At 40.0% G+C, this 21,066-nt stretch overlaps 1 protein-coding gene across 13 annotated transcripts in view; it reads right to left on the bottom strand.

Moving 5' to 3' along the window:
• Positions 1-486: 486 nt before the first annotated feature.
• The window catches only part of RALYL (RALY RNA binding protein like), a 499,528-nt gene continuing 478,948 nt past the window's right edge, over positions 487-21,066 (bottom strand). For 12 of the 13 annotated variants that reach the window (XM_033126911.1, XM_033126900.1, XM_033126901.1 and 9 more), the window contains one exon: positions 487-1,466. In XM_033126911.1, coding sequence (XP_032982802.1) covers positions 1,449-1,466 — 18 coding nt within the window. In that variant the 3' untranslated portion in view covers positions 487-1,448. The remainder of the gene's footprint in view (positions 1,467-21,066) is intronic. The other variant, XM_033126899.1, reaches the window with a different exon arrangement.

A 21,066-nucleotide genomic window follows, 5' to 3' on the forward strand; every position in this document is an offset into this window, starting at 1 on the left:
GACATTCAGATAGAAAAATAAAACATATCAAGGAGACTTTAGACTCTTGGTTTCTTTGAAAAAAGGAGGCCTCGATCCCACAAAGTGTTTTGGTGACATGACACGTTTTCTCTCTGCTCTGTAATGAGGAGCTTGCACATTTAGTGGAAAAGTTCTAGTTGGGCACAAATGCCGATGAGGACATAGTTTTGCTTTCTCTCCTGAAATAGTTCCTTAAAATTCTGTATTTGGATAGAAAACATGCTTTTAGAACTGTAAACCAGAGTGCAGTTTCCGTCAAGGTCTGAGGGCCATCTGGCTTTCCACCACATGGTAAAGTCACGTGTTCCAGAACACGTCCCCCAACCAAGAATGTGGGCACACAGGGCACATAAATAACACACCTTGCAGTAAAGTTCGTCTACTTTCATCAGTGCCCTGATTCTGTGGCAATACGGTGACTTAAAACTCAGGGCAAAGGCACCCCAAAGCAAAGGCACACACCAATTTTGTTTTAAAAGAAACAGAATTTATTAAGAAATTATAGGCTGAATTCTCCTACAGTCTGTGAAGATGGTGTCTTCCATTTCCATAGCACAAGACAACAGCTAAGAGCTTCTGGAGAACACTTGCAATGTTTGGGAATGGAGAATTCCTAGGAGATGAAATGAAGGGGAGTACGCACGAATTCAAACTTCTGGATCCAAAGACAAGACAATCGTTTCCCTGCAACTCTCGTTCTCACCTGTACCGGCACTAAAACCTGTCCAACTCCCACCGGGCTGAAGTAATAATTGGGTCACTTCAGTTCTATAGAGTAGAAAATGCTGAATTTAACCACAGGTCAAACCAACAGTCCTTTATCTACTTAATCCCATCTGGAATATTTGCTTTCTATATTAATAAAAATGGTGCTTATAGAGGGCAGAAATATAACCTTTTCAAGTATTTTATCCTTATGATCTGAAGTACTTTCAACTATAAATTATAAATAAATTACAAAAACTAGCCTATGATGTATCTTTTCTTACATGACGTTTTTGGAAATAAGCTTTAAACATAGAATTGCAATATCACCTGACTTTATATATGATCAATGGTAAAACATGCTAATCATAAAAATAGCTTTTACAAATATACATTTGTATACAGTGTCTCCCTTACCATTCATAAATATTCTTCACATTTTAAGACTTTTAAGACAAAAAAACAAACAAACCAAAAACTAAAACATAATTAGCAAAGGGAAAAACACATTTACAATTTAAACCATAAAAATCTGACAGTTATACAGCTTAGAACATAGAAGAAATGGAATTTCTAAAATTGAACAATATTGTCCATTTATTTGGGTTTTTATAGAAGTTGAACCAGAGCTGTTGCTATCTGGTACGAAACCTCCTTTCGTATTTCTGGGGGTTGTGACAGTTTCTCTTTTCTGCCTTGCTGGCATCACTCGTTACTTCAGATCACTTTATCTGTAGAAACTGAGAGAAGAAAAAAAAGCGTTTTAAAATACGGAGATTTGTGTTTCATTGTCGATAGCAGCCACGAGTGTAAGTTAGATTTGAAGGCTTAACAGGACAAGGAAAAAGAAGAGTTAGATTTTTAGGGCAGACACCTCTGAGAGCTTGAGGTTCTGAGATCCTTTGTCGCAGGGCTACACTGGTGTTATTCACATTTATAGCGTGCTGGGTTTTCATGGCCAGCTCATTCACAACACAGGCTGTGTGGGATTTCTTAGAAGTGTCCCAGGCCCAGCGCCCATTCGGAAGAGGCTGAGTGAGGGGTACAGTGTGCACAGTTGCTGGCTCCTGAGAGTAGCCAGGGAATTAGGTAACTTGACCTTTCATCACAGTTTTGAAGCCCATAATACAGAGATTAACAAAAACACTGAGTGTGGCAGTTGGGGTGGTGAGATGTCTGCAGTTCCAGACCTCATGCTGGGCCAAGATCTCAGGTAGAAAGGACCTCGGTGAGCCTGGATGGTTCTTTCCCTTCCTTCATGGGTGTGCCCATTTCGCCCACAAGAATATACACCTCTCAGTAATTTTAATTAACTGGAATATCATCTCCCTTAAGGGGGCACATGTCTTTTAATTCTAGAAAGATTTAGAATTGCATATAAAATGTTTACAAGAATAGAAACCAGAATACTAACACTTTTGTGTTAAGAAAAAAAATCTGTGAACATTTGGTACTGTAAATATTTGTGTTATTTAAGAGAATTTCGCCTATTAGTGTGTTAGTCTAGTGATTTCAGTTTAGCGCATGCAATTAAAAATTGATTGAGATATAGGATTTCAGTTTTATGATTTGAAATCTTATGTCCAAAATCTTATGTTTGTACATATTTGAAAGCCTAAGAAAACTTTAGGTCATCGTATTGATACATTGAACTTATTAGATTTTAAGAATTATTTCATTTTCAGAAAGATTTTGTTAAACCACACACAATATACCATTTACAAGTTCCATATACAATATTTGCTTAACCTGGGACAGTTTTCAAAGTACTCTCAGAAGCACTTTGTAAAATTTGCTATACTTTTAAATAGAGTCCTAATAATGAAAGCCTAACAATTTTAATTTTAAAACTTTCATACATCAAACAACCAAAAATAAACAAAATATACACCCTTAGTCTTTCCTCCACTCGTCAGCATTAAAAAAAACTTATATCCCTAGGAAAGAAACTTTCATGGATAAGACCTAAGTACATTTTCATTTTTTGATATTCTCTCTCTCACTGTTTGCTTCTCTCCTCCGTCTCTTCCTCCTCACCTCTCTGCTATGCTATATACTGATCACACATATGTGTATCTTTAAAAATGAAAACATTGTTCAAATATGTTCTCCATGCAGTTCCAGGCTGTGTTCCCAACCATGGGAAGAGTTGATTCGTCTGTAAAGCACGAAGTTTTGGACTCACAGTACAAAGTCAGTATGCTACTTTTTGTTTGGTGTAAAGGAAGTGTTGTACATTTCCTGTATGCACAGACCCCAAATTATCCATTATCCAATGTGCAAATGAATAGTTTAACAAATGAAATTACATTTTGAATGATGCTGACATGTAAACATAAGGGTTTTGATTTTGGGGTTTTGGGTTTTGATTGGTGACACTTGTGTGCAGGAAGGAAGTAAAGCTCTTTTTATGATGGCAACTGCACTCAGTCTTCCAAGCCCATTGAATGCTTTCTTATTTCAGATGGAAGATGCTTAAAATGCTGCAGCAGCTGTGTATGTAAAGTTTCCTAATGATTGTGTTTCTTCAGGTTAAGTCATGGCAGATGACATTAATTTAGTACATTCTTACGGCATCCTGATCATCTCAAAAGAGGTAATGAGAGGGTGTTTAGCAACTGCCCATTTTCCTAAGAAGCAAAAAATAGCTTGCAGATTTTTTTGTGCATATTCCATTCCCCGTAGTGTGATTTTCCCTTACCCTTTCCTGTGCTTCTCGATTGTAAATGATTACATGCAATAATTATCCTGGGAAGGAAAAAGGTAGGTTTGAAAATAATTCATCCAAGTCTTATTTCCTTGCCATAAAGCTTCCAAGTATTTGCCTGTCACGAGTACAAAACAAAAGCGTCATTAACTGCATTGTGAAGTAGGTTTTACTAACCACATGGATTTAAGTCATGATTATAATTCTCCTTATCTAAAAGTCAGCAAATATATTCACCAAGCTGTGCATGGAGTGTTTAGTTTGAGAAAAGGCTTGCCGTTTGCTTCTAAGGAGTGGGTGAAAGGGCAAGGCTATGACATTCTCGCTGGCTTTTTCTCAGGAACGACGTCACTGCAGGAGCCAATTGGTTTAGTATAATGTGAAACTAATTGTGCTTTCCTTCTCTTGAATAGTGGGTAATTTATTTACTGGCTGTGTGGCTGGGTGGATGCTTTTAAAACAAATTTTCCCGATGATGAATGCTTTTTCAACTCTCACTCCCTCCCGTTTCTGAAAAACCACAGAAAGAGCCACTCAGCTGAGTCTGGGTTGTACTGAACCAAGCAATTTGCTTCTATTTGACAAAGATGAAAAGGATGGTACCAATCTTTAGGGTAAGCGCACTTAATGGTAAACCTCGTGAATTAATCTATTTGAAGTAAAATAACAGGTACAGCAACACGTGAAATAAATACACCTTCTTTACAGCTTTACTGAAAAGCATGCTTTGTAAGTTTTGTGACTTCTTTATCAAAAATGCTTCTGTTACGTTTTTTCTAATTGAGATTTATAACTAAGAGTTAGACAAATACAGATAATCTACATTTTAAAATAGCATCGATAAAAGGAAAAAAGGTGAAAGAAAAATATGTGGATAATACCGGGTGTGTGACATCTTATAGAAGAACAGAGTCTTATGAGCAGGAATTATCTATTTTTGTGGTCACCACTATTGCGCTTAAACAAATAGCCAGATATTTCTCCAGCAAAATGGGTTCATTCAGGAACAACAAAGAATTGCAATTAGGGGCATGTAGTCTAATGGCGAACCACGTGTAAGCCCTAAGAAACAAAGGAGAGGAAACACTTTTAAGGAGGAGAAGAGGAAGTTGGGTGGGCTTTGATAAACAGCTCTCCATGTTGGGCTCCATCATCAACGTGGGCTGTGAGAGCGCCCCCTACAGGCCCTCCCAACTCCAATTGAAACGTCGCTTCTGTTTATTCATTTTAACATCACTGATCATTTTTACTGAGTAACTAATTGTTCATCCGTTCATTTTTTATAAACAATGTGAATTCAGTTGGATTTTACAAATCCCTCATTAGAAATGAGACGCAATTCAAATTTCTAAATAATGTAAACAGAGTCCCAGAAGCTGCTGTGCATTATAAGTTTAAAGCTTACCTTCTATTAAAAAGCTATTGAGGCCAAAATTACACTATACTTTTCGGCTAAAAGAATCACACCAACAAAACTGTGACGGAATGAAAACCAAGGCGGCTAGCGACTCTCTGGAATGGTTACACAGGAAGGCAACTATTCCGTGTAGTTGGCAGCTTAATAGTCTTCATTCCTGAGATGACAGCCATTTAGGGTGGGAGGGGGAGGGGACAGGAAATGCAGGAGAAAACAAAAATGTAGTAACCTGCCAGAAACTTGGAAATAAGACCATGAGGTTTTCTTCCGAGATTTTAACTCTAAAATCAAGATTTACACGATCAGGGCAGAGAATGTGCGATGGGCCAAAAGTTTCTGGGTCTTTGAGGCTTGCCTAGAACACAATGGAAGTTTAGTAAATCAGCCAATGAAAGAATGTGTGGATCTGAAAAAGATGTGTTTGGCACTGCAGGTACAGAAAAACACGAGAGTCCTGGAGGGCAAGGTGACCTAGGATTGTTGGGTGATCTTGTCTAACCTCCCAACCAAAGCAGCGGTGCCTTACATGGTTATTACCATTGCTGGCTCTGGAGCTTTGACTTGATTATCTCAAGAGATACACAACTTTTTACCTCACAAGACAAGGTCGTGCTCTGTTTGTAGATAATCTAGGTTACAAGAGAATTTGCTACCTCAAGTCTAAATCTGCTAAATGGCTGAACTCTATATATTGAGCCCAAATCTGGGGAGCATGGAGACAAGCCAAGCAGCCCAGCAGAATGTGGAAGGAATGGAAGGACCAGGAGGGTCCCGTCTATGCAAAATGGTCTCAGGTCAGAGCTTCTAAGGTGATGGGAGAAAGGAAGGCAGAGATCCTCCAGAGGGAGGCGGATTGGTATTAGAACATTGAAGCAGGAATCTGAAGAATAAGACTTGTTTTGATTTACTTTCTGGGACCCTATTTGTTCCCAGGAATAAAGCAGGATCCAGTTATTAGAACAAAGCTAGAGTAACAGTCATAAGCTTACAGCAAGAGAAACAGCAAGAATATCTTCGAGTCCGAGGCATCTGAATTACTCACTAAGGCTTACATTGGCTCGAAGTAGAGACTGGGTTTGGGTTCTTCTCCGAATCTGGGCTAAGACTGTGGGCATGGATCACAATGATCAGAACTCTTATTGGCACAGTGTGTGGATGCTTATAAAACACTTTATATGTATATCCTCATTTGATTTTCATTACAAACCAATGAGGTAGGTTGTCAGGCAAGAATCATGTTCATAGTATTCTTTAACCCTGGATCTGAAAGTGAGCCTCTTGCCTAAATCCAACCTGGGCTGCCTTATGTAAGACCAATTATTTCCTTAATATTCTTTTCTGCCCACTTGTGGGAATTGGGGACAGTAGGGAGGCAGAGTGGGATGTGAAAATACATGGTGCCCTGATGACAAGTGAGAGAAAAGAGATGGAATTACTGTGAACGTACTAGGATTTGCACATAATTTATCACCTGCCTTTCTCTGACTTACCTGATTTTTGTTTTTTTAAATTACATCTTGAACTAAGTCAAAACCATTTCAATTAAAAAGTTGTTTTTGGCATCTGTCTAAAGGAGACCTTTTATGTTGTAAAAATACATTTGATTAAGGAAAAAAAATTTAGTACAATTATCTAATGTGGGTTATATAATTTTATTTAAAGTGCGTAAAAATTTAATACTGAAAAAATTTAATCGCATTGTTCAATTATATGATTAGCAGAACTTGAATAACCTGTTACACATACATTAACATTTCTTTTATTGTCTCCAAAAATGTTCCCTGATACTTTCTGAAGATAATTATGATTGCATTCGAGTGTTTTGGGCTCACTGACAATCTCATTTGACTAGCTGAATTGATAAATTATAGTAATTGTATTTGGTGCATAACTTGTGTTTGATCAGACATCGATTTCTGATTTGTCAGTGCCTAGCAACCTTTAGTTACTCCCAATGCTGGAAATGATAATGATAACTTTTGGATAATACTCCAAATTGCTTAAGTTAATTCCAGCCAAATGCTGAATAATGCTAAGGTTATCATGAACTTTGAAATTTCACACATTTTACTATTCTCTACAGTTCTTTGGGTAATTACTTTTCGCACTGCAAGAAGAAATATTTTAAAAGTCGTTTCATATCTAACAGAAAAATGGGATTTAGGATTGATTGATTTAGAGGTTTAATTTAAAAAGCGCATGGATGTTGTGTAGTTAATTCATGATCATTCAGAATATCTGGGAAAGGCTGTCATGGTTATTTAATAATTCTCATTTAATTTAATTCAAATTACTGTATGCACCAGTCAAAAAATTAGAATATAATAAAATAGCTTCAACTTTAAAATTGAGTAAAATTAATCCAAGAGAGCAAGTGCAATAGTCTAACGGGATTTTGGTAGGTGAGTGTTGGGGTGCCGATAGAGAGTGTACCCATGACACTATTTTGGAGATTCGATTTTGCTGCTAATAATATAGGCAAGGGATCAGTCTCTGGCTCACAAAGAAGAATTGCAAATATTTACTTGTGTATGTGCTCATAGCCTTAATACATTTTAAATGAACTTTATTAATTTATTTTCAGGGGGTGATGGACAATGCTATTTTGTAACTGGATTTCTATCTCGCTCTTTCCCCTGATAGCTCTATGAATGCCTGTGGACCTGAAGCACTAATAATTGCTAACAGTCACTACATTTCTTAGTATAATCACTTCATTGGCCAAATTCATTTGGGCTATGGAAAGGAATAACCAATTTTATCACTTTATATACCATAAAAAAAAATGCCATACCTCACATGGGAAAAAAAAATCAATTAACTTTTCAACCTAATTTACTTCCCAATATAGTTACTCAATTTTGTTTACAGAAATAGTGCAAAGAAAAACGTCCTTGCTTATCATCAGTACAGGAATTTTCTCCTGAATATATCAGCTTCTTTATATAGTTTGGTCACTGTTTTTTTTTTTTTTTTTTTTTCTCAACAGTCAAACGTTTAGGCTTGATTTATCTGATTAAAAATGAACACGTACTGAGGCCTTCCTCTGTGCCAAGCACTCTTTTAAGTACCTTCAATGTGTTCTCTTATTCATTATTCACACCCACATCAGGAGGAAAGTGCCGTTATTATCCCCATTTACAGATGAGAACACTGAGGCACAGAGAGGTCACTCACTTGCTCAGGTCGCATCACTCTTCACATGTGGCGGACACCAACCCACAGCTCTGTCTGTACGTCTTACTCCTCTACTCTGGGCTTCGTCCACTCTCTCCTACTCTGTGCAAAGTAATTCGGGATGCGTCTAAGCTCTCAGCCTCATCGTTGCCTGAACAGCATTATATCTTAGCAGCTGATGCTCAGCTACGTCTGTATCACATCAGTGTTCTGTGTGTCAGTATTTCTGGAGTCATTTTTCCCATCCCTTTGGACGTGTCTATGATGTCCTGGGAATCCTGAGAGTTCACATGTGTGCAAAGGCCATCAGAACAGCCTCTGAGGAAGGTATTCAGGGAGCAATGCAGGAGCCTTTGGGCCCCAGGCTGGCAGCTACTTCGTGGGCAATTACCTGTTCTACGGCAGCAGGAGATGTTTACATCACTACTGTTTTCAAGTATTGTTTTCAATGTAGTGCCACAAACTTTCTCTGTGAGAAGAGCTGAGAAGATAAGGCCCTATTTTCATGCATATCATTTGGCATTTCCTTAAAACATGTTCTAGAAAGTGGCAAGGTGAGGGCTTCCCAGCTGCCAGCAGTGGGCAGTGACCCAGAGGGAAGCTGCCACCTGAGAGCATCTGGGCACGAAAACACGGCTTCGTTCTTATAAACTGTGAGGTCTCCGATTCTGTAAAAGTCGGGGCACTTTCCGAATGCCACCTAACAAGCCAATCTGCAAGCAGAGCTTCCTGCAACTTCAAAGAGGAAGTTGTTTCAGGCGTGTGGCAGCAGGAGGGTAGCGCCCATCAGATGTAATCAGGACCGGCCACCTCATCAAGTGTGAAGTGCAGGATGGAGCTGTGTGTTCCCACAGGGGTGTGCAAACTGCCAGAGGCGCCAGGGTGCTTAGAGGGAGACGCCCTGACTAGTGTCGGATGGAGGGAGGAAATCACTCTTCTCAACGGTCCAGTTCTTTCTGCTAGTGCTAGTCAGATATTGCCTTTGTTTTTGTTTTTTTTTTTTTTAAATGAGAAAGAGAAGCAGAAACAGGTTTCTTTTTCGTTTGTTTGCTTTTTGTCATACAATAATACTAAGATAAGTTAAAAAAATATGTCTTTTGTTATATTTAGTTCAACTCTACTGTCTACGTACGAAAAAGGATACGTGGTTTTCAATCTATTGGTATGAACTAAAGTTTAGTTTAAAGATACATTTAAGTAAAAAAAAAAGTTCATTTATCAATTTAAGTTAAAAATACTATCAGTGGTGTATAGATATGGCAAAAATCATAAGGGCACAACACAAATGAAAATGAATAAATTTTATCAAAAATAATACGTGAAAATATTAAGATTTCAGAGTTCTGGAATCCTATAGACACTGTTGAAACTTGATTCTGCCTTTTATGAGCAGCATGACCTTGGGGAAATTATTATATTTAGCCTTTCTAAAATCAGTTATTTGTAAAATAACTACTCCCCAAAGTTATTTAGATAACAAACGAAATGATGTATATAAAGAGAACTTCCTGGAAGGTAATGAAAATGGAAGAAGTACTATTTTCTTTTCCCCCTTTTAGTTTTGTCCTAGAATGAAATTGGAATCTTCTCTCTCTCTCCCACTACGTGCGTGTGAATATTATATCCTACTCTCTCAGCTGTCTGCCTTTTTAAAGATAAGCCATTTTTCCACATTCTTGAGACAACAAAGGCCCAAAGAGATCCCACAGCTTGTCCAGTTCACCCACTGTAAATGGCAGGGGGAGACAGAACTTCCAGTAGACCAGCAGACCCCAGGCTAGCCAAGCCTGCTTTTAGGAAATGGGACTGATTATTAAAACGTATTCCTAAAAATGCGGTGAGAGAGAAAATATCAAACATGCGTACGGCATCTAGGATACTTATCTGGTTCCTGTTGATAAGAGTTCTTATCAGGTTTCCAAAGCCCTGAACTGTTTCATCTCAGGCTTGTGACTTTTCCATGTTCAGAGCCATTCTAAAGACAGCGAAGGTGTATGAGGGATGATAGTTAAGTGGAGTACAGCTGATAGGGGCCTGGTGTGCAGCTGTGACAGGTTCAACACATGGGGAAATGGCAGACCCTGATTTCTGGAGGGCAAAGGCCCACAGTGCAGCTAGGTGAAATGAAAGAAGCCTCTTTGCAGCTCAAATGCTGCCTGGATAGAAAACTTTGTGCCATCCCATGAAAATGCATTAATTTTTTTTTTTTTTAAGGAATTAACTTCCAGAATACAGACAAGCATTGCAAAATGGTAGCACCATTTAGTCCCCTTTCCACTGTGCTCTTGTTAAGCTATGAATAAAATTGAAAAAAAAGAAGTCACTTTTTGCTTTCTTTCAATTTCTGATTTAATGAAATGCTTTTGTACCTTTTCCCATTTCTCTGTCACAGATTATGAGTCTCAGTGCAGCGTGAGCCGGTGTCACCTTAGCTCCATCGGAAATACTGCTGTTAACGATGTTTGCAGCTCAACTACAGATTTCCTGCACTGATATTTATCAAGCGAACATAGTCTTTTATCTATTCATTTATTTTTATCCTGAAGAGTTTTTAAAGTTCTTCATGCTCAATATTTTTAAAAGTAGCTAGGAAAGAAATAGATCAATCAAGTCCTATGCATAAAACACATTTGGTAATGGATCAGCTATATTTGAAGCATTAAAAAAAAATCTGAAACTTGAAAAAAAAAATCACTGGTAGTTTGGTGGATAAAATGCTTTGGCACTAAGTTCAACGGCCCCTGGAAAGGCATTGGGAGATCAGGTTCGATAACCAACTAATGCTTCCATAAAAAGTTTATTAATCTATCCAGTAAATCCAATGATGGAAAATCGTCTCGTGTAATTTGAATACACGTTAACATGTTAGATGAAAGAACTGTCTGATGTATTTAAGAAATCGCTTCTGATATTTTCATATAGAACACTACTTGTGCCTAACATTTTAGAGATAGAATAAAGAAAACATAAATAAAGGTTCCAGTGTTTTTGTAGATTCAATAGTAGAGAAAATAGGAAGTATGACTAACATGCAGATCTGAAAGAATAAAATGGTGCTTTAAAATCGAATGGTAATCTTAGTGTTCATATAACGTGAGCACCAGAAAATTCAAGGGATACATCACTATTGTGTCAGGGATGTCACATCACTTAACAGGACGAGGGGATGACTTCTATGTGATTCTCTGACTATAATGATAGGTAGAAAGGTCTAAGACACTGATTTCCACCTGGTGAAACTAATGGGGGCCCATGCGCACCTGAGCTCTGTCTTGGGAGTTTTCTCTGACACGCCATCGTCCATTCAAAAACAGTGAACAATGAAAAGCCCCAGAGAATTTAATGGCATATGCATAGGACATGCCTCAGTGCATCCAGGCAGCGTTAGAAACCAGGAAGGGAATACAGACAAAGTGTGGTTAAAATTTTATGATTCTAAATGATGTTTCCATGGTTACAGAGCCTTTTTTTTTTTTAAATGCCCTTTTAACCAATGCAATTTGTAGAGTCTTTACGTTTCCCCATAAACTGGAGGTAATTCTAGTTAAAATGATCCTTTAAAAGTCAAATGAAGCAAATCTACACCTACTAGGCAATCAGTGAATTCTTTCTTTCTCTTGAGTGGCTGACAGAAAAATGGAAACCTTTACAAAAATACGTAATGAGTTTTGCTAAGGACACCCACACGTGTTCACACAGTACAGAATTATTTTCTTGTAGAAATGAAATTCTTTCTTTTGGTTTTCTTATGCTTTACATTATTTGCTCAAACTATTTTTACTTCTTAAAAATACTATGCAAATGTCAGCATTTTTTTAACATCACATATTATTTTAATACCAGTTTCCTTAAATCTACAAATTTAGAAAGCACTCATTAACTAGAGGTGATTAACAAAAAAATCACCTACCCTTAACAGGCCCTCTGTTTAAAATATCTGTCATATTATTTTCTTCAGTGAATTCCAAATAGACCTTTTAATTGGCAAGTTCAAATCTGAGTAACAGTGAAGGGTATTTAACAATGAAATAATATTCTAGTCATTGAATTAATTTTATGCAACCTGTTCAGATTGAGGACTGTTTTAGAATGTAAGTATCTAACTCAAATGTAAGCTTCCATCTGAGAAAGAAGACTCTTCTACCCCCCCAAAGAGGCTTTTTCTTTCTTATTCACCACCTCCCACTGCTGCTTAGTATGGCGTCTGCATACAATAATCATTTACTAAGTATCTGATGGCTGACTGAATAAAAATGGCAAGAATGGAAAGACACATATCTAGGTTAAATTGTTTCTGTTGCATAAAACTCTTAACATCACTAAGACCCTCTTTGCAATAGTTTTTGCCCTTTGGGATTTGGGGATAATGTGTAGGAAGAGAAAGATGAGTTTGCCTCTCAGAATCTTGGAAGAGTTTATTGATTTAGTGTTGCTTGGCTAGACAACATCAGAACTACGGTTGGGTTTTGTTCATCTGCACAGAAAGAGGCGTTCTGAGCAAACCATATGTGTGGGTAGTTTTAAGAACTGAATGCAGCACATAGTTACTGGTATGTGGCATCTTACTCATCCTTAAGGGAACAGTAGCAGTTACCTCCTAGGCAGCCACAACATGACAGTTCTAACCCACAGAACTCAGTATGTTGTGTGTGTTGGTATTTGATCAGTTGGATGGGAATCCCTCCCCACAAATGGTCTAGTCTCAGGGTTCACATCAATCAAGGTGAGGGGACCAAGGTTCCAATGGTGAGAGTTGGGGGTGGGGATGTACTGAGATCCAAAAAGGAAAACACAAAAAGCTAGAATTTGTTAAGTCGGATGATGAATGGTGAAGTAACTGATCAATCCTTCTCCCTAAATCGGATGATCGCTTCTCCACCAGTTCAGTTCTTAGTATCCCCATAGAAATGAAAATATATTTCTCCAAATCTGAAACCACTGTAGCTTTCCTCAGAGGTTTCAAACGGTTCTGCATTCACCTGCAAACCCTGGTACTGCAGCTCAACAGAGATGATCTCAGAAGAGTGTCTTGAGGTGTGAGATGCCGTCACTGACAAAATATGCCAGAATGTGAGGAACCTGACATTCACAAGGGAAGTGTATAAAGAGTGTAACCAAATCATTTAATGTTTTTCCTTTCGAAGTTATTAAAATTTCCTGCAACTGGCATTTTCACTAAGTTTTGTTACTTGAGGGGAGAGATTAAGTTTGCCGTTCACATACTTACAGCAGAGATTTTTTTATAAACCTGAGCTTATTTCATCCTCTCAATAACTTGCTAAAACTTCCTTTAACAGATGTGGAAGCGAGCCTCAGAGACTCGTGATTTGAGTAAGTCTATTAAAAGATTTGTCCATCCGAATCTAAAACCCAAATGACCTTTCCTTGAACTGAATGCTACACTATATCTGCACTTTGTAAGAGCAAATGAAAGTGCTTTTCTCCGTAAAAAAAGGCAAGAGACCATTTCCCCTTAGAGTGTCTCTTTGGAGGTCAAGTGAATCTGGGTCCTTCTTCTTACTTTTGACATAGAGATAAACCTCAGGAGAGATTCAACCCATTCTCCAGTGTTTACGTGCAGAGATGGCTCCATGATTTTGGGCCAAATAACCTCTAGATGTATGATAATGTTGAATTTTCCTTGCCCTGTTATCCTGAAAAAACAGTGAAGGTTAAGTCTGCCCTAGCCACTTCGCCCCCACCTTTTTATTCTGGGCAATGGCTTACTGCAAAGAACCGCCCTTTGCAGATGATGTATGTAAGACTCACTGATCCCCGCTTGTTCTGCTGTGACACAGCCAGACACAGACCCTCCACATGCGCACACTTGGTCTCATAAATGATTAGCTGAACTGTTTTATCCCTGCTGATCAACGAGCATAACATGCTTGTGAACCAACATTTGCTGTAGCGTCTCTCTTTCTTCCAGGACAACAAACTTTGGCCCACCATCAGCCTGAGCCAGTACACAGCCCTCCAGAGGTGTCTTCCTGGAAAACAGGCTGGCCCCGGAATAAACCATGACCTGATACATTAGCCACGTGGCACCCGTCCTCCCCTGTCCCCACATGCAATTCGTTCTAGCCTTGTTTTCAACTCAACACACACGGAAAAACCCCTTTAGCCTAACTCTTGAGATGCATGCAGACCCCATGGTCAAGGCTGTCTGCTGTCATAGTCCCATCTTCCTTTGCCATAATCCTGTCCAGCGAAGCATCTCCTAAGTTTATATTTGTGTTTAATCTGACACACACAAAAGCATAGCTCTCGGATCTCTTAGGAGCTGTAGGAGATTGTCGTGAGGTTCATTTAGCCTTTTAGCTTAAGGGGATGTAAGTCTCCTGCTTTGCTGTATAAAACGTGGGAGATTTTGTCCGAATTACCAAGGCGCCTTAAAATTCTCCTCAGCTTGACTAAACTTCCGAGAGGTTTCCTCCTGACTATTGGCCTGCTGTTCCCTAGAGCACTGACTTTCTTTTCTTTTCTTTTTCTTTTTTTTAAGGAGGGCACAGCTCATAGTAGCCCATGCAGGGATCGAACCCGCAACCTTGGTGTTATTAGCACCATGCTCTAACCAACTGAGATAATCAGCCATCCCCGTAGAGCACTAACTTTAAAGAACAACAATGGTTACGAGAATGTGGAGAACAGGGAATCCTCACATACTGTGGGTGGGATTGCAGATTGGTGCAGCCGCTATGGGAAACAGTATGGAAGTTCCTCAAAAATTTAAACATAGAACTACCCAATGACCCAGCAATTCCACTCCTGGGTATTTATCCAAAGAAATCAAAAACACCAATTCAAAAAAATATACACACCTCTACGTCTATTGCAGCGCTATTCACAATAGCCAAGACATAGAAACAACCAAAGTGCGCATTGGTAGACGACTGAATAAAGAAACTGTGGTATATTTATACAATAGAGTGTTACTCTGCCATAAAAAAGAATGAAATCTCACCATTTGCAACAACATGGATGGACCTAGAGAACATTATGCTAAGTGAAATAAGTCAGTCTAAGAAAGACAAATACTGTATGATCTCACTTATATGTGGAATCTACAGAACAGAATAAACGAGCAAACAAAACAGAAATAGACTCAGATACACAGAGAAAACTAATGGTTGCTAGACGGGAGGGGGGCTGGAGGGTGGGGGAAAAGGTGAAGGGATTAGAAAGTACAAATTGGTAGTAACAAAATAGACACCGGGATGTGAAATACAGTATGGAGAATATATTCAGTGATGTTGTAAAGATTATGTAGGGTGTCAGATGGGCACTGGACTCATCGGGGGGATCACTTCATAGATTGTGTAGACACCTGACTAATAGGGTATACACCTGAAGCTGGCGTAAAATAATACTGAATGTCAACTATAATTTTATATATATATATATATATATATACACCTACATACATACATATATATATATATATATATATATATATATATATATATATATTCATGGGGTGTAGAGTACAGCATAGGGAATACAGTCAATGGTATAGCAACAGCTATATACGATGTCAGAGGGGTAGTAGATTGGGGGAGGGGGTTATCACCTTGTGAGGGGTGTAAATGTCTAACCATTATGTAGTTTTGTACACCTTAAACTAATATACAGAGGGTGCCAAAAAATGTAGACACATTTTAAGAAAGAAAAAAAAACCTATTAAAATTGTAATACTTAATATACACCAATAACAAAACATGAGTACAAGTCATGTGTATACGTTTTTTTGGCATGTCCAGTATATACAAAAGAACTTGCAAGTGTAAATTCTTTCTCTGATCCCTTGAGATGTAAATCTTCTTCCAGCCTCTTGACAGTTTCACAGCTTAGGTACTGTTCTCTCAAGGACCTGGGAGCCACCCCTTTGAAATGTAACCATTGAAGGAGATGGTGTCCCTCGCTCCCAGTCTCTGTGAGAAGGTAGGAGTCCACTTTAGGTAAGTGACAATGAGCAGATCTGGACATTCTAATCACCTTGACCAGCCTCCCCTTTAATGCCCCAGTACCTTTCCACCAGCTCACCCTAGGGCTTATAAACTCTGCTGCCTTTTATTTCAATGGAGTTGAGTTCAATCTGTCTCCTATTGCAATAGTCTTGAATAAAGTCTTCCTTGCTTGTTTAACTCCATCCAGGCCAATTTTTATTTGACATTGTAGTCACTTTGGTGTTACCTGACATGCATGTAAATCTGTGAATGTTTACTCAAAAAGTCTATTTCTGTTCTATATTGGTAGGAAAAGGTCTTTGTTGGCAGAATTGCTTTAATTCTCCAACAACTACCATCACTAGCTGTTTGAAATCTGACAGCATTAATACTTCGGATTGCTCTATTTTCCTCTAGCACATTATAGCATTTCTAGAAAAGTGGCTCTTTCCCTGTTTTTGTATATTTAAGGCTTATTTTGGGACTGCCTCTCATTTACAAAAGACGTGGAGCCTTTCTGTTCTCGTTTTTTGTTTCTCTCTGTATAGAAACTCTGGGATGGTGAAATATTTTATTTTGCTTGGATCTATACTCTAGACTTACAATTCTACTTTTTAACATCATTCGAGGCAGTTCGGAAATTGCATGTCAAACACAGTACTTTTCACATCCCCACACGCCACAGCTCTAAAATGTATTTCCTAACGACCTCCTCACTGCAGCTGGGATCACAGCCTCTGTGCTACGTCTCTGGGCAGACTTTAGTTCTGAATTCTCTGAAGATTATTTTATTATGACCTTGTGGCTTTCAGCTTTTTCTGTACTGTTTGGTCTTAACCACTGCAGATCGGGGGTGAGAGAGAGGCTTATTTTCTGGTTTGTTTCATACGTTGGTGTTCTAGCTTTGCTAACTACATTCAGGTTACTTCAAATTTGCATTTTTATCACTCATGGAAGGTAATAACCAGCAAAGCAGAGTCGATACTGCTGTGTTGACTTTGACGTGTTGGTTTTAAGCCTCCTGTCATTCTTCCTCAGTGCCTCCTGGACGCAGGTAAATAGGTTATAATGAAAACCCTTTCCATCTCTGCTTTGGATAATAATCCTTTAAATCACAGAGAGCATGCATACAGAAGGAATGTTTAGAACACAACCTGATTACAATACACAATAAAAGGGGCTTCCAAATGATGAGGGAGCTCAGAGTTGGAGGTAATCTGAGGATGTTTTCCTCTCTTTCTTTAACAAATATTCATTAACACTAACATGTGCTAAGCACCGCACGAAGGAAGAATACCAAATAAAATAAGCCCTGAGAAATTCACAGATCAGTGAGCCAGAGAGAAGGGAAATCACTAATCACAACAGAGTAAGTTAAGTGTGATGAAATAAGGACAGAGTGTGGTCTAAAGACAGAAGCAAACCCACAGTGTCCAGGACAGGTTGGGGGCCTTGCTCGGGACGGATTCATGACACGTGACAATGGTCTTGAGACATGGGATGTGTTGACCAGTCAGACAAGATAACGACTGGGAAGGAACAGCATGCACGCACACACACACACACACACACACACACACACACACACACACGACACAGTGTGTCAAAGACTGCCGATACTCCAGCATCCCTCCACATACTCCCCTCGTCCATCCCCGTATGCCCCACCATATGCTGGGCACTGTGCTTTGCAGGAGGGATCCCACCCCAAGAGATCATCCAGCCTGCAAGGAGTTCTCAGCCTAGCTGGACAGACAGACATTTGTATTTTTAAGTGTACAATTCTATAATACATCATCTGTATTTGTGTGCTCACCACCCAAAGTCTAATCTCCTCCTATTATCATATATCTGACCCCCTTTACCCTTTTCATCCTCCCCAACTCCCTTCCCCTTGGGTAACCACCATACTGTTGTCCGTGTCTATAAATGTGCTTGTCTTGTTCGTTCGTTGCTTTCTGTTTTATATCCCATCTATGCGTGAAATCATAAGGTTCTTGCAAGACAGACATTGTTAAAATGTAGTAGCAGCAAGGAAGTGAATGTCCCAATAGGGTCTGTGTGAGTTCTGGAGAACGTACCTAACTGTAACAGACTCTCAGGGAGGGTTCTGCAGGGCGTGCCAGTAGAGCTGAGTATCAAAATAAAAGTGGGGGGTCCTCAGGATGAGGACCAGACGGCATTCCAGCAAAGTTCATCCCTGCCCCTGACTCTCACCCTCCAGACCACCTCTGTTCCTTTGGGGGCAATTGTACAACACTGTCCTCTTTTGTACACAACCTCATCACGCAGTACAGTGTTTGTAAGGTGTGCCCACACTGTTGCAGGGAATAGCTTGCTGCCTTTTACTGCTGAGCAGTCTCTCTTGCATGACTATATCCACCTCTGTATATCCATTTTCCAGCAGATGGATGGTTTCCAGTTTTTGGATACTGCGAGCAAAGCTGCTGAAACATTCTTACATAAGTACTTTCGAGATGTACATTCTCTTGAAGGCTTAGGAGTTGAATTGCTGGCTCATTATGTCCAGTTCTATAAGAAATTGCCAGACATTTCTAAATGGCTGGAGCATTGTACCTGCCTACCAACCATGGTGGAGTGTCGGCACTCCACGTCCTGCCAACATTTGATTCTATCAGTTCAGTTCGGCCATTCTGGAGGATGTGCTGTGTTACCTCATTGTAATTTAATTTGTACTTTCCTGAAGACTAATGATTGTGGGTGACTTTTCACGTGCTCACTTCCTCTTTGGGGATGTGCCCACTTCCCCTCTTCCTCATGGACCGTGAGCTCCATCTCAAGGGTTCTCAAACATCTCTGGGCCTTTGCTGGGACCCCACCCCACACACTCTGATGTAATGGTTTAGGCGGATGCCCCATCCTTGGTATTTATGAAAAAGCACCTCGGTGAGTGTGTGTGCTTCGGGCTGGAAGCCCTGTTGCCGTAGTCAGGGTCCCCAAAGCGTCAGGATCACCAGGAGGCCTTGTTAAAACACAGAATGCTGAGATCTATACCCAGAGTTTCCGATTCAGCGAGTCTGGGTTAGAGCCTGAGAATCTGGTATGTTCTGAGCATTTGCATTTCCAACAAGTTTCCACACACGATATATGCCGCCGGCTCTGGGACCACCCTGTGAGAACCACTGCGTTAGCCAAACGAACCACCCAACTTTTCAGCAGACACTGAGTTCTCTCTTCCTGGTGCATTCTATTACCTGTCGGTGATGCCACCTAACCCTGTGGTTCCCACACACACACTGCTTCATTGTTTAAGAACCAGCTCGAATGTCACAACCTTTGAAAAGTCTGTTCTGCTTCATATGCTTTGTCATTTCACTTCCCACTCTGTTGTCATGATTCATGTGATAATTGCACGTATCACACTGTTTTCTTCATATCTGTTTATTTGTTCTGGCTGCAGTATCCCTGTTCCTACCCAGTGAATGTGCCATAAAATCAGAAACCACCATGCCTCGTTCTTTGAATCTTTAGTGACTGACTGATGATATCTGGCACATTACTGAGTTGCCACCATTTTATTTAAATTTTTGGTGGTTGTGTTCATGAATGTATGGCTGGATGACTATAGAAAATGTGACATATACAAGGCTTCTTACACACGCAGATTCTTTAAAACCACAATCGACCATTTGTTCCTGAACTGGTGGCCCCATCACGTGAGCCAGAGAGCAAAAACTAAAAGAAAAGCCATATATCATCACAGGCTAGAGTTAGCATTATTTTATTTTATTTTTTTATTTTTTTTAGATATCACATGAAGGGGACTTGAAAAGGAATTCATTTGAATTGAGTAAGCCAGCAAGCATAAAATTGAAGAAAAATTGAACAAGATGAAAGCGAAGCATGATTCTTCTCAGAATACGGCATTTGTTTCCTGAAGGCTTTCTTATCAATAAGAAGTGCTTCTTAAGAAATCTGAATCTCTACAGACTTGAAAGACACAAAATTCCATGTGAAGATTGTGTGGCTGGAAATGTTGGAAGGGTTTATTGAAAGGTTCGCATGCAAAATGAGATGCTGACGATAATTGCAAGACTGACAACAATGGTGGCAAGTTCCTTGCTCACGCTGGGACCCAGACTTGGTTCAGCGAAGTTCACGGTTAGCTCATTGAGTCCTTTCAAGAGCCCTGCGAGGTGGGTGTGTTTATTCCAGTTTCACAGATGACAACACAGAAGCTGAATAATCTGTTTAAGGCCAGTGTCCAAGCCCATTTCTGTGGAGCGTTGACAGATGAATTACAGGACATTAAGGTTGAATTTCAGATAAACAACAATATTTTGTTGTCAGAAAGATGTCCCGTGTAATAGTTGCGGCATGATTATATTAGGAACTTACTCATTGCTGATCTGAAATTCAGATTTAATTGGGAGTCCTGTATTTTTACTTGTTAAACCTGGAAACCCTGCTTCTATCTCATTCCAGAACAATCAGTCTGCCTCAGACCACTCGGTTGCATTGCGTCTTAATTCTCTCTTCTGTCCAGGCAATTCCCAATTCACTTACATGAACTTAAGGGGGTAAACTTCAAACATTTAGCAGGACATTAAGGCTGTTTATGATGTGGGCACCACCGTCCAGTCCGTCCAGTTCTGTACCTTCAGGGGCCCAGCAAGTGCAAAGGCCCTGGGGCAGCCGCTGAGCACTGTGCCTGGAGGCCCTGTCGCTGCTGCTTGGGGAGTGGGAGGGAAGCGGAGCCTGGTCCAAGAGGGAGCAGGGAGGGTCCAAGAGGGAGCAGGGAGGGTCTGAGAGGGAGCAGGGCTCCAGAGACCACGGCGAGGACACGTCTCTACTCTGCGTGAGGCTAGCAGCTGTTGGAGTTTAAACAGATGACATGGCCTGGCTTGGTTTTAATGGGATGGCCCTGAGTGCTGTTTGGAGACAGATGTGCAGCGGGACAAGGGCAGAAGCAGGGAAGAATTACAAATATTCTGGCAGCAGCTCCGGGGCAGCTTTTCCTGATAGTGGAGTGCATGGGCTCACGCTGTGTCACTCTGGGTTCTGGCGGACAGTCCCCAGCTTGGAGCGGGGGAAGGGGTCGGCATCATTCTTTCAGCGGTCACGTGGACCCG

This window comes from Rhinolophus ferrumequinum, chromosome 14 (assembly GCF_004115265.2).
Source record: "Rhinolophus ferrumequinum isolate MPI-CBG mRhiFer1 chromosome 14, mRhiFer1_v1.p, whole genome shotgun sequence".
NCBI lineage: Eukaryota > Metazoa > Chordata > Mammalia > Chiroptera > Rhinolophidae > Rhinolophus > Rhinolophus ferrumequinum.